The 14,081-nt window shown below is 39.2% G+C and overlaps 1 protein-coding gene across 1 annotated transcript; it reads right to left on the bottom strand.

The window, feature by feature from the left end:
* Nucleotides 1-1,628: 1,628 nt before the first annotated feature.
* On the bottom strand, nucleotides 1,629-3,804 carry LOC118893974 (40S ribosomal protein S4, X isoform-like). Its single transcript, XM_036849656.1, has 2 exons — nucleotides 3,792-3,804; nucleotides 1,629-2,156 (listed from the first exon to the last, which is right to left on the bottom strand). The coding sequence occupies exons 1-2, from the start codon at nucleotides 3,802-3,804 to the stop codon at nucleotides 1,654-1,656; spliced, it is 516 nt and encodes a 171-aa protein (XP_036705551.1). The 3' UTR covers nucleotides 1,629-1,653.
* Between the last annotated feature and the right edge of the window lie 10,277 nt (nucleotides 3,805-14,081).

The following is a 14,081-nucleotide window of genomic DNA, read 5'->3' as shown; positions in this document are numbered from 1 at the left end:
GCAGAGACACCTTGATTATTGAAAACCCTGAAAAAACCTGGTTCATGGGGAATGTGCTCAGGAGAATTGAGGCATTGGAGTTATTCTCCATTGAGTCTAGAACAGGAGAACAAACACTGCCCTGGGAAAAAGATGAGCTGAATCTAGCCTCCATCCTTACTCACCTGTAATGAAATTATGGGCAAGTGTTTAAAAGTCTTGGAGTATTAGTTGCTTTTTCTGAAAAATAGGGATAATGATGATGCCGAGTCCAAGCTCATTCTGCTCACCAAACGACAGGCCAGTAAATTGGGAGAGGAGTTGCTGGGACAAGGAATAATGACTTTACTCGGAAAGCCAGCAGACCGAGAAGATGGCACACTAGTGTCTCAAAGAACCATCTTCTCCTGGTCAGAATCAGGGCTTCTTTTATACAGAGGAAGGGGAGGGAGGGAAGATCCACTGCGATGCCACCCGTTGGTGGAGCAGAACCCCTAACAGCCACTTGCTAAACAGCCCTGCACTGACAGCTGACGCCCGCCCCACCCCATTACAACTATATTTCCTCTGCCCAAAGCTCATCTCTTGACATCTTTACGGTGATAACTAGAAAGTACTCCCCCTACCCTGTTGTTTGCACTGATCTTGGCCTCCTACATCTGCCCTGTGAAGCCAACAACCACTGAGCCTGTGATCAATCACTTTAGTCATCATCCAGCTAACCATGTGTTTCCAGAAACATACTGTCATTCAAAGACTTATTTAAAGAGTATCTAACGGTGAACCAGGTACGTGGAATTCATTTTCTTAGAATGACTCTTCAGTACTTCCCCTTCACAAAGAAACAGAGAAAACAAAACAAAATCACATTCAGGCAAGTCCTGTGACGGCTGTGGAACTGTGACTCCTGAATTACAAAATGACACAAGAAGACGTGAGGGTGAAGGGTTTTCGTTTTGTTTTTGTTTTTCTCAGATATGGCTGGCTATCAATACATGATAAAATTAGAAACATTTTTTTTCTGATGGATATTTTCTCCTTTACATAAATCCTGCCCCTTAATCAAATCTGAGTGCTTTAACATTCTGAAAGAAAACATTTTTTTAACATACTTTGCCTAGGTGCTGCCCAATTATTAATTTAACAGAAAATCTTCAGGACAAACAGCAATTGAGCTTCTAACACCCACCAAATATTTAGTGAGTTGCTAATGCTGCTCTGTGAAGATACTCAACAAATATGAAACACAGTTCCCAATTTCAAAACAATACAACTCATCGTGAAAATAATATTTATTGTATTTTAGAATGAAAAAGTTCACCATTTTACAGATGGAAACAGGAAATAATTCACTGTCCAGAGAATAAAACAAAGAAAAGGATGGTTTGACCACCAGCAAAATAAAGTCAGTCCCTTCGCTACCTTCTAGAATTGGCAAAGACAGACTGCCTTATGTTTGGAAAAATCCAGGTAAGTATCCAACAATGACATTATACATAAAAGATTATCAGTAGATGACAATTGTAGAGTATCTCAGCACAAGCCTTAGCCAGCTGGCTGGAGGTATCTTAAAAAAACAAAAACAAAAACAAAACCAGAGTTCCTCCACTAAAGAGGCTTTTAATTATCCATAAGTAAAAAGACTTTCCCAGTCACGTCACTTAAGAGATCATTTTATCCACTGCTCTGTTTGGCTGCCAGTCTCTTGTCTCTCTCCTCAGCAATAGTAAGGCAGATACCCTTTCCACGAGGAAGACAGATCCATGGTTTGTTGCCTTTGCCAATAACGAAAATGTTGGAGAGCTGGGTGGCAAAGCTATTGCCGTTGGCATCTTTCACATGAACTACATCAAAAGAACCAGGATGTCTCTCCCGGTTAGTGATCACACCAATTCTTCCCAGGTTAGCACCTCCAGTCACCATGCACAGGTTACCAGTGTCAAATTTGATGAAATCAGTAATCTTGCCAGTCTCCAAATCAATCTGAATGGTGTCATTCACCTTGATGAGGGGATCAGGGTAGCGGATGGTGCGAGCATCATGGGTCACCAGATGAGGGATTCCTTTTGTCCCCACAAAGATCTTTCTCACTTTGCATAACTTATACTTGGCCTCCTCAGGTGTAATACGATGAACAGCAAAGCGACCCTTGGTGTCATAGATCAGACGAAAATTCTCTGGAAATTTTTGTTCCAAAAACAAAACAAAACCAGGGTGTCTGCTGCATGCCTTCCAGTATTTGATGCATATGATACAAGGAGGAAGGGGTGGAGCAGACACTCTGATACAGAGGTGCCAAAGGGGGTCTCAGATCAACATATTCAGGCAAGTCCTATGACGGCTGTGACTCCTGAACCACAAAATGACACAAAAAGACATGAGAGTGAAGTTTGTTTGTTTTGTTTTTGTTTTTCTCAGATATGGCTGGCTATCAATACATGATACGGCCAATTCATGATGAATTTATGTGTTATATGGTATTTTTTGTTAATTAAACTTTTTATTATAACGTCACTAAAATATGCTTGTGGTGCATTTTTTTACATTCACAGTAGTGCAAAAAACTATGCCAACATGTGACAATTTCCCATGGGAGAAATTATCTGTAGGTTGCATAAGGATGGAAGTTCCACAAGGGGTATGACTGCTAGAGGAGTGAAAAACAGCAGAAAAGACTCACAGATGAAAGAATACTGGAATGGGACATGACATAATAAGACTCATTTGGATTATTAAAAAAGAGAGAAGTACATTCCAACTGAACTACATGAAGATGAGAGGCCGAAAACTATGGAGAAAAATTAAGCATTAAACAAGTGGCAGCAGCTTTGAGTTCAATAGGTTTCGAAGTGTTCGGGGACAGGAAGGAAGGCAGAGCAGCTACTGGTGAAGAGACATTCAGTGCAGGTACAACAGGCAAGCCTCCACAGCCCAAGATATTTATCGCTCACCTGCTGGATGATGCTTGAAATGTCTTTGACTTTAATGTTTAGAGTTTTGCTTCAATGCTTAATCAAGCACACATTTGTGGGTTTAAAGGATGCAGCCATTCTTTTTCTTTCTAACAGACAGATAGAATGGGGTCATCCCATTCAGAAAAAGTACCACCAATCCAATAACCAGAACACGTTCATTAGGCTCTAACTAGATTTGGATATTTTGTTTGTAATTAATACCCTATGATGGTTAATTTTGTGTGTTACCTTAGCTAGGCCACAGTACCCAGATATCTGGTCAAATGTCAGTCTGGATGTTTCTGTGAAGGTTTCATTAAGATGAGATTAACATTTCGATCAGTAGACTTTGAATAAAGCAGATTACTTTCCATAATGTGGGTGGGCCTCATCTAATCAGTTAAAGGTCTTAAGAGAAAAAGACCAAGGTTCTACAGGGAAAAGGGAATTCTGCCTCCAGACTGCCTTTATGCTCAAGCAACATCAGCTTTTTGCTGGGTCTCCAGCCTGCCTGTCTGCCCTGAAGATTTCAGACTTGCCAGCCACACAGTCACATGAGCCAATTCCTTAAAATAAATACTCTTGATAGATAGACAGATAATCTCCTATTGGTTCTATTTCTCAGGAAAACCCTGAGTAATATGTACACCTTTAAGGGTTTAGATCCATCAACTTGAAATAAAAAGGAATTTGAGCACACAACCTCAGACATTCTGGATAAAGAATGACTTTTTATTAAACAATTTAAGTGAAACCTAATAACTGATTATAGAAACGTTAAAAACTTCTGGACTAGATTTTGAACCTTGGATCCTAGGAACCCAGTCTTGTGGTCTGGATTCATGATTATCCTCTTACCTTTTTTTTCCATCTTTCTGTTTTATGATCTGTCATAGAGTTTCTGAAGTATGACCTGGTACCCAGTCATATTTTTTTCTAGGTTTTGCTACCTCTCCAGAAAGTCTTATATACTTACTCTGTTTACACTCTCTTTCTTGACTGCCGTTTTCTTAAAAGGAGCACTTTACAGTGAAAATAACAAGACCTTTGTGGTTTGAGTTTTAATCCTGGATCCAAAGCAAACAGTAGCTGTGTGATCTTGTCCATGTTGTAATACTTAACCTCTTTGAACCTCAGTTTCCTTATCTCTCAAGATCTTCACAGAGTCAGTGTACAGAATAAATGAGGTAATGAATGCCTTGATCATATTGTTTATAGAGAAAGGGACTGACTGTCAAAAAAACTTGTAACTTTATGTAGCTTCTCAGTTTCTTTATTCTATTTTTATAAATTTATTTATTTTATTTATTTATTTTTGTCTGCATTGGGTCTTCGTTGCTGTGCACAGGCTTTCTCTAGTTGCGTCGAGTGGGGGCTGATCTCAGTTGCGGTGTGTGGGCTTCTCACTGCAGTGGCTTCTCTTGCTGCAGAGCATGGGCTCTAGGCACACAGGCTTCAGTAGTTGTGGCACGTGCGCTCAGTAGTTGTGGCTTGCGGGCTCTAGAGCGCAGGCTCAGTAGTTGTGGTGCAGGGGCTTAGTTGCTCCACGGCATGTGAGCTCTTCTCGGACCAGGGCTCGAACCCATGTCCCCTGCATTGGCAGGCGGATTCTTAACCACTGTGCCACCAGGGAAGCCCAGTTTCCTTACTTTAAAAGTTGCTGATAATAATAAAAAAATTCAACACGTATGTGATTTAGGAAATAACGTCTCTGCCAAACTTAGCAGCTAAATAGTGTCAAAATGACTATATTATTCAAGGTAGCCTAACTTCTATAACAACTCCCAAATTATAGCAGCTAAACATAATAAAATTATATTCCTTGCTCACATCACAGCCCTGTGTGGATTAATTGGTGGGGGTGGTTATTCTGCTCCACAGAGTCATTCATGAACCCAGGCACCTTCAACTTGAGGTTCCACCCTCACACTGGCCCTTAAGGTTCTCTCTTTCAAGCCAGCTGATGAGAAAGAAAGACAGAGAAAGGAAGATGATCACCCATGACTGCTTTTATGGGCCATTCCTAGAACAGCACACATCATTCCAGTTGACCAGAACCCTACTACATGGACTTACCTAGAAGATGTAGTGCCTCTATGTGTCCAAGGAGATGAAAACAAAAATATGGACGAACTTGGACACATATTTCTGTCTCAGAAGTCATAAAAACTTAATAGATTAGTTTTTTGGGGTTTTTTTGGTTTTTTTTTTTGTTTTTCTTTTCAAGTTTGTTTGCCCTTAACTGTTTACTTCCCACTGCTGGGGCATATGCTTTGATCTGTTTCCAGGCCTTCACATCTTATATAAATTCCTAGGAACACGTTTCCCTATCAGTAGAATTTAATAATGGAGAAAGAGGTAGTTCGTAAGTCCCTTGGTATCTAAAGCAGGAAGAAAAGATAGCTGCTTAGAGGAAAGAGTAAAAAAAGGGAAGCTCAGAAAATTATAAATGTATTACACTAATGAGATCATCAAAAGTCTATTCAACCATAAGAATTAAGTATTGGAAATGCTATCTTCTGTGGTGATGTTACCTTGTAAGTTCCGGCAGTCCCCAAATCCTCTCAGCTTTTTAAGCCCCACACTGAGAAACAGTAGTGCTGGCCAGAGCCTCACAGAACATCTAGAGAAATTAGTCTGGCAGCTGCAAATGCCTATGGCAAATGATGGCTGTGATGAAAAGTGCTTTCAGTTTCATAGACGATTTCAAACTCCTAAGACAGGTTGAGGTAGAAACAAACATGAGCCAGACTTCCCAGTTCACTAATTTCTTTTCTTTCTTCTGGATCCTTCCCACATTCTATGTTCATGTGAAAATCCAGATCTGCACCTGCCCTATGTATTCCATCCCACTCTGTCCAAGCCGAGATCCTTACCTGATGCAAGGCCCCCACATGTATACGGTGGGCAGCACCAATGTGACACGATGTTTGTCTCAAGGTGAGTGGAGACCCAAAGGCCTTCCCCACACACCCCCTTGCTAAGCTGTCAGCTTTCCACTTGTATAGCTAAGTGCCAGAACGTTCCAGTATGAGCCATGCATTGGGGTAAGGAAGTAGAGGCCTCTGAAAAAGTCCAGCACTAATAATCTGACAGCACTAATAGCCAAACCACTATCTATTAAGTGGTTACTATGCGCTAGCAACTTTATATGCATTATGTGATTAATCCTACCACAATCTTAGCAGTATTAGGACCTCTGTTTTAAAAAGGAAAACTGGGTTTTAACGAGGTTAAGCAAACAGCTCAGGGCAGCATAGCTGATAAAAGACAGAGCCAGGGTCCAAACCTAATTCTGTCTGACTCCTCCTACATGAGGCAATTACAGCTAACATTTGTTGAGAGCTTACTACGTGCCAGTCATTGTTCTAAGCACTTCACTTGACTTAACTCATTTTATCCCCACAACAATCCTATGAAGCTGACACTGTTCTTATCATCATTTTGCTGATGAAGATACTGAAGCACAGAGTGTCCTCAGGACGTACTGTATTCTGAGATGTCAAAAAGAATGCTGTGAAAGCAGAGCTGAGTGGCTGCTTCAGAACCTGTCAGAGTGGAGACATCAGGGCCATTTCCAGGCACCAGGTCGCTTACCTACCTATCCTACCACACCATGCCCAGTTTGGGTGTATGGCTGAGGGACTAAGCTGCCTGGTTCCCATGAGCCTGTAAGGAGAGCTCCGGGGAGGAGACAGGCTCAATGCCACCTCAGAAGAACAAAGATCATATGAACCACTAAAAACATGCATTTTCCTATCAAAACCTCCTACACGGACTGAAAAGTTTTCTTAAGTAAAAAATATATATATATAATTCAAAATTTTATTAAAGTGAGAAAGGCTTTTTTTTTTTTTAAACATCTTTATTGAAGTATAATTGCCTTACAATGGTGTGTTAGCCTCTGCTTTACAACAAAGTGAATCAGTTATACATATATAATATGTTCCCATTTCTCTTCCCTCTTGCATCTCCCTCCCTCCCACCCTCCCCATCCCACCCCTCTAGGTGGCCACAAAGCACCGAGCTGATCTCCCTGCGCTATGCGGCTGCTTCCCACTAGCTATCTATTTTACATTTGGTAGTGTATATATGTCCATGACACTCTCTTACCCTGTCACATCTCACCCCACCCCCTCCCCATATCCTCAAGTCCAGAGAAAGGCTTTTTTAATCTAGCATCTTTGAATTGTACTCTGAGAAGTATTGGTCTTCCCAAACCAAAATGAAGCAAAAAAAAAAAAGAAAACCTCACTTAATCTGAAACTTTGGAGGAAATTTTTGAAGTTTATATTGTTTTCCTTCAACGACACAATGAACATTTTATTGTGGGGTTATATTTTTATTACAAATGCATAAAAATAATCAAAGAAAAAAGTCAGTAGAAGGCTTGGTAAGAGGGATTTCTTAAAATTAAAAGCCGTTGTTCCTTCTCCACCTTGCCCCTACTTTTCAGAATGCTTGCTAGGTTAACCCAGCAGCCCCAGACACGGACAATGTGTCGTAGCCAAGGACTCATACAGAGACCACGTGCACTACTGAGCATGTGCATGTGTGTGGAGTGTCTGTGTGTGTGGTATGTGTAGAGCGGGTGGGAGTGGATGCTTTGTTTGTCTTTTCCTTAATTAAAAAAAAAAAAAAATTGTGTTTCCCTCAGAACTCAACCAGGAACTGGCGCTGAGGTTTAGGGAGATGACCCAATTTATATCACTCACGCAAATTATCCTGCCTCTTCATTCAGGGTGGTACACATGGCACCCAAAACTCCCAGTCATGCCTCTTTTCAATGTGTGAACTTTGCTTTAGAATCACATTCAGTGACTAGCATGCCTCAGTAGAATGTTGAGTGACTTAAAAAATACTTGGCTCCCAGATAAGAAAAGTCAAACAAAGCTAAGTGTGTAATGTTTAACAAAGGAACATTCAGAATCTTTCTTCTGGCAGAATCAAGGCGGCAAAGAACACCCTTGTCCTTCTCTCCCAGATACAAATAGGAGAAAACATCCTGGAAAATAAATGCCAAGAGCCAATAGTCAGTTACTATTAAGAAACATAAAGTTTTAAGCCATTCATTCTCATGTTGTTCTTCTTCTAAACCAAGGCCATTAATAACCTCTGAAAATGTTGACTGATTATCTTCCTTCTGCTTGGTTGGTATTTCTGTACCAAAATGTTCACATGGGAGGGAAATAAAGGCCTGGCAGCTTAGATTCAAAAAAAGTTTGAACTGGAACTCATTTATTTGTATTTCAAAATCCTGAGGCAGATTAACTGGAAGGCATCCAAAACCTCAGAAGCCAAAAGTTCCGCCAAACATTTTTCAGCTTGGCAATCAGTAATACAATACGGCCAGATCATTAAAGAAATCCTGTTCTGAATTCCCTTGAAGTTTCTAAGACAAAGTTTAAACAAAAATTATTTCCTTCAGAGGCTTGTATGCATGATAAGGTTCCATCTGTGCATAAGGAATAAGTGTGGTAGATTAGACGTCTTGACTAAGAAAAAAACAAACACAACAAAAATAAACCTACATTCATTTCTATCTCTAGACCTGCATGACTGCATGTTCATGAAGCAAAAATCTGTCTCTCATAACTTAGGAAGGAGTTGTTTATTACTCCATTGCTTTGTCATGGCTGTATCATTCATTTGTTTTCAGCAATCATGTATTGAAAACCCAGTATCAAGAAGGTCCAGCGTCAGACACTGTGTGAAGGAAGAAACAAAGATGAAGATATATAGATTTCTCCTCTCAGGGAGTGGTGATAGGTAGGGAGAGAAGAGACACATAAAAATGAGTGTTAACAAGGTATGGTGTTACATACCTTAGGAAGATAAGATAAGCTGCTCTGGGTATTCAGAGAAGGGGCATGTTAATTACAATCAAGAGGTGAGGACAGATTTCAGGAAGGAGACGGAATGAGAGCTGAGTCTTGAAGGGTATGTGGGATTTGGATAAAGTAGAAAAGGTCATTGAGTATCATGGTGTTTCATTTAGTGTTTTATTGTTTAAAATGTTCTATCAGCTCATTTCTACTCTGGATCATATTTAAGTCCACTCAAACACTTAAACCAAAACTGATTACGTGAGAACACATGTTTCTTGCCCACATGTTAAAATCAAGCTGGATGTAGTCTCACATTTCTGTATAATCACAGTTTACTTTATATGCTGAAATTTATTTTTTTTATCTGAATTGTCTCAAGGCAACGTCTCCTTAAATTAATTTTACCAGGGACAGGTTAAATGCATGAAACCTAGTGGTGTAGCCACTAATCAAAACCAGCATGAGAACAGGAATCTGAATTATTTAGCCTCATAAGCATATTACCACTTTGCCTACGAAGGGTGCTTACAGAGAAGAATCATCTTTTTGCCACCGTTGTACCAATCCCATTGTATCCATCTATGGGAAGATCAAAATCCACTTATTTAATTCAACTCATTTAAATAAGCATTTACCAAGAAATTACCGCAAAGACACTGTGCCAGTTTCTGAGGATACTAGATGATTACCTACAAGGATCTCACATCCTAGATAAGAATACATAGCACCTCTAATGCAAAGTAAAATAATAGACACAAGGGACAAGTATGTCTGATACTCACATTCCACTTCAGAAATAAAGCTATACCGTTTGACCACCTTCATTCAATTCCCCCTCCCTCAACTCCCCTGCCCCCACCTCTGGGAACCACAAATCTGATCTCTTTTTCTATGAGTTTATTTGTTCTTTGAAGAATAACTGACCTACAACACTGTTAGTTCCTGATGCAAAATAGTGATCTGGTATTTCTATACATTACAAAATGATCACTGTGATAAGTCTAGCTACTATCTGTCAACATACAATGATATTACATTGTTATTGACTGTATTTCCCATGCTGTACATTTCATCCCTGTGACTCATTTATTTTGTAACTCTTAATTTCCCTCACCCATTTCACTCAAAAGCTTCAAAATTCCAGTTGTAAGAATAATAAGTACTAAGGATGTAATGTGTAACACGATTAGTATAATGAACACTGATGAATGTTATATATGAAAGCTGTAAAGAGAGTAAACCCTAAGAGTTCTCATCACAAGGGAAACTTGTTTTTCTTTTGTATCCATATGAGATGATAGATGATTGCTAAACTTATTGTGCTAATCACTTCATGATGTATGTAAGTCAAATCATTATGCTGTACAACTTAAACTTACACAGTGCTGTATGTCAATTATATCTCAATAAAACTGGAAGAAAATTAAAACTTAATTTAAAAATTTAAATAAAAAAGGTGATTTCCATTTGCATATGTAGATTCATATTCTTACTATTTACGATTCTAATTGTAAAGTAGGCTCAAAATATTCTTTAAACTTCTTTGGAATTAGCCTTAGAGTCTATTTATACAAATCACACACACACAAACACTAGTAGTATTTTTTAAGTCATTTGCCAATATTGACAAAATAACTGGTTTCATTTACCAAACTTGAATCTGAATGATTTTTCATATTTTCCAATGTTCAGATATACCTTAAAATTCAAAGATTTGCCACAACTGAGACTATTAAAAGATATGCCACATATTTTGAAGTCAATTTTCTAGTATACATGTATTAAAAAATTCTCCAGAAAAGTTTTTAGCGATGGCACCATCATTTCAATGTACTTTCCTATCTCCTCTGTCTGGAAAACTCCTACTCGACTTTCACAACCTAATTCAGATATTGCTTCTTCAGTGAAGTTCTAGATTCCCTTCTGTACTTTCACACAACTTTGTTAAACATATAACTTCATTGCTACAACCAAGTCTAAGATACCAATAGCCTGTGCCTTAGTTTCTTCATCTGTAAAATGGGATTATTACAGATAGTATTCATAAAGGTAAAATGAATTCGTAACATTTAAGAACAGCATGTGAAGCATGGTATCATAAAGTACATTTTCAGTTACACTATCATTATTGGCCCAAGTAATTGTCATATAGTAAGTCATCAATATTGGACCATTGGATAAAACATATACCCTGTTTAATAGATATACCAGAATTAATACATTCCAGGGTGTGTTAGCCTCTTTCATAAAATGATTTACAATCACACTTCATAAGTTAAAAATAAACATTCACCGAGTCTAAAACATAGCTTTACACATTGAAAATAATGCAAATAACTTATTTACATAGTACACAGTTTTACAAAGCAAAGTGAAGAAATTAATATTATTTTCTTTCACACTATGTAATTCCGCTAATGCCAATCATAGATGAAAAGCATGTAATGTATTTGCCCATTTGGCTCCCCCTTCAAATATATCTAAGCAACTAAGTAAGTTGTCACTGAAATCTGCAGTGGCTTTTTCATCAACGAGCTTCTAATGGTCTTTTGATGCTTATCAAATGCCTATGCATACATTTCTTCCTCTGAACCACACTCCTCCCAGGCTTTCAGTCTCCCAAAAGGGACAGCTGCATATTGCTCTTCTCTTTCTACACCAGTTCCAGTAGCTCAGTGGGGAAGGAAGGAGAAAATAAACACACACATTTCTAACTTTCTACCCTAGTGACTAGTCTACCATTCCCCTAGCCAACATCCTCAAAAATATATAATGAAGTGTTTTGTGTGACTGAAAGAGTAGGTTCATTTTCCTAGCTTAACATCTTCTAAGACTGGTCCAGCTTCCATTGAGCTCTCTATTTTCTATTTATCTATACCAGTTGCATAAGATGTATCACAAACTTCAGCACTTATTTATTGTGTATTATTCACCATGACTCTATGCAGATTAGTTCTCTCTTCATATTATCATAAGCTACTTGAAAGCTAAATAATTTGAATCCTCTCACCCCACCTCCTGGCAACAGTGCTGAAAATTCACCATTTACTGAGACCTTTCCCTTACAAATAGGCCCAGAGGGACCAAAATGAGTGGGACAGGTTCAACAGAGCTCTGGTCCTCCTGCAGTTTAAAATGCAATAGGCAGAGAGAGTAAAAAAGCTCTAATACTGTCTGCTGGGGTGGAGGTGTAGACACAGTTCTTTGTGATGCAGATAACAAGGAGATTAGTTTACCTGAGAGCATCTGATTAAAGCTATTCAAAGTGTGGTCCAAGGACAGGTGCTGGTTACATATGAAATAAATTCAGAAATTGAGAATAAGCGTTTAGAATTGTTTACAGCCGTTGACAAAGTAAAATTATGTCTGCTGAGCCTAACAATAAAAAAATTATGACTTGTGCTTTGTATGTCTGTAAGCAGATTGGAAATTTTAAAAAGAAAGGAAAAGAAGGAAGAAAGAGAAAGAGAAGGAAACCGGCCTTTCCTCGCAGAGAATTTGAGCATCACTGTCTTAGATGAACCAGGATTGACCTGGACCCTGCAGAGGGGAAGGACTTCCACAGCCAACTACGTGGAAGAAGGTGGGATAAGGACGGCCAGCGGCACCAAAACTCAGAGAAGAGAGTGCAAGGAACGAATGAGGAGTATCAAACCAGTGAACTGAGAAGACGGGATTCTCCTGTATGTGAGACAAGAACCCAGAATTACTGAATGATACCAAAGGTTAGGAGATTTCATTCCAAGCTGAAGAGTTTGGACTTTACTGTATTGGCAACAGAGAACTATGGAAAGTTTTTGACTGGAAAATACCGTAACAGAATCTGCACACGGGTAGACGATGCTCAATAGCTCCTTGCTAATTGAACTAATTTGCTCCAGTGGCTGTAAACTCAAATGCCGACCTAGGCAGGCAGACCCCACAGGTAGGAAGGCGAGGCTTGTTGAGCTACCTACCACTTGCCTCATCTGATGGACCTAATATGTAGATCCAGCAAGCATTTTCATCTGGAAGTATATACCCCACGTGCCAGATATCCAATCTTTCAAGAGAAGCTGAAAAGCAGGATTTATATGGGAACTCCTAAACTTCAAATGTTAGCACTAATCAAAAACTTGTTAAAGGATAGTATTAAGGCCCAACCAAACAGGTCTGAAAATTGGATTTGATGCTCAGGCCCCCAATATGCATCTCTGCTTTCACACATAAAAGAAGAGGTTTATGATATCTGCTAGAGTGGTAACCCTGCTCCTCATGTACTGTTTGGTCCCCAAAGCCTACAAAGATTATTTTTAATACTCATAATGTAACGTCTATACTATCCTGTGGTCCTCTGTCTTCAGAAATGATTGCTGGCATTAGTGATTACTGCAAATGTGTGCTGATATACCCAAATCTGATACATCCCTCAAGTTCGTTCTCTCTTGGTTCAGCAGTAGAAACTATGTGCAATTACAGCCACACGTTATAGCCCCTGCAAGTACTTCCATCACTAAGGGGTACAGTTGTGTGTGATTTTTAGTATCTTTATCTCTTAAAACCAGAGCATTCTTAATCCTGGACTGAAACTGGGCTGCCCCATCCAGCCCCCAAAGAAATAGCCCCACATTCTGCCCAGACCATTTTACTTTCCCTTTGCCCTGGGGAACCTTTGCTTAGCTAAGGTTGCCTGGGCCTGGTTTCAGCCGAGGTAAAAGCAGTATCGGGGTGCAGCTTGTAGCCCTATTAGGATGCTTCCAAGTTACGAGGCTTTTGGAAAGAGAAAAGTTTTTATTCCAACAAGTTTCAGAAAATTTTAAAAAAAAAAAAACCTCTCTGCCAGTAAATTTTAAATGTGTTTGTTAGAAAGGGTGGGAGAAGGGGTGAAGAGGAGACTTTTTTTTTCAATAAAAAGTCTCTTCCCAGCTGTTCTTTCCACAGCCTGCATAAAGAAGTACATCCTTTTGATTAAAGTGCAGCTTTCAGGCCCTGCTCTGGCAGGCTGCCAAAAGCTGCCTGAAGGTGAGAGCGGCTATTTTAAGGCGGAATTGTTTGCATTTGACTTGAAAAGACTTGTTATTCCACAGTTAAGTTTTCATACTGCTCAGAAGGGAAGCAGCAATCTGAACCTGGAGAAACAAGATGGAGGAAATGACCCCTGGCCCTTCAGGGAAAAAAATTTTTTTTAATCTAAATGACCATAATTTCAACAGCTTTCATCATTCTCTGTGGTACAGTTTACTGTTCCAAGAAAGCTGAATTAGACTTGATAGGGTTACATCATAAACTTCCACAGTAAAAGATTAATATTCAATTATAAAAATCACTCAAGTCTCAGATT

This window comes from Balaenoptera musculus, chromosome 4 (genome assembly GCF_009873245.2).
Source record: "Balaenoptera musculus isolate JJ_BM4_2016_0621 chromosome 4, mBalMus1.pri.v3, whole genome shotgun sequence".
Lineage (NCBI taxonomy): Eukaryota > Metazoa > Chordata > Mammalia > Artiodactyla > Balaenopteridae > Balaenoptera > Balaenoptera musculus.
The sequence above is the reverse complement of the archived record's forward strand: the minus strand, read 5'-3'. Positions and strand labels throughout refer to the sequence as shown.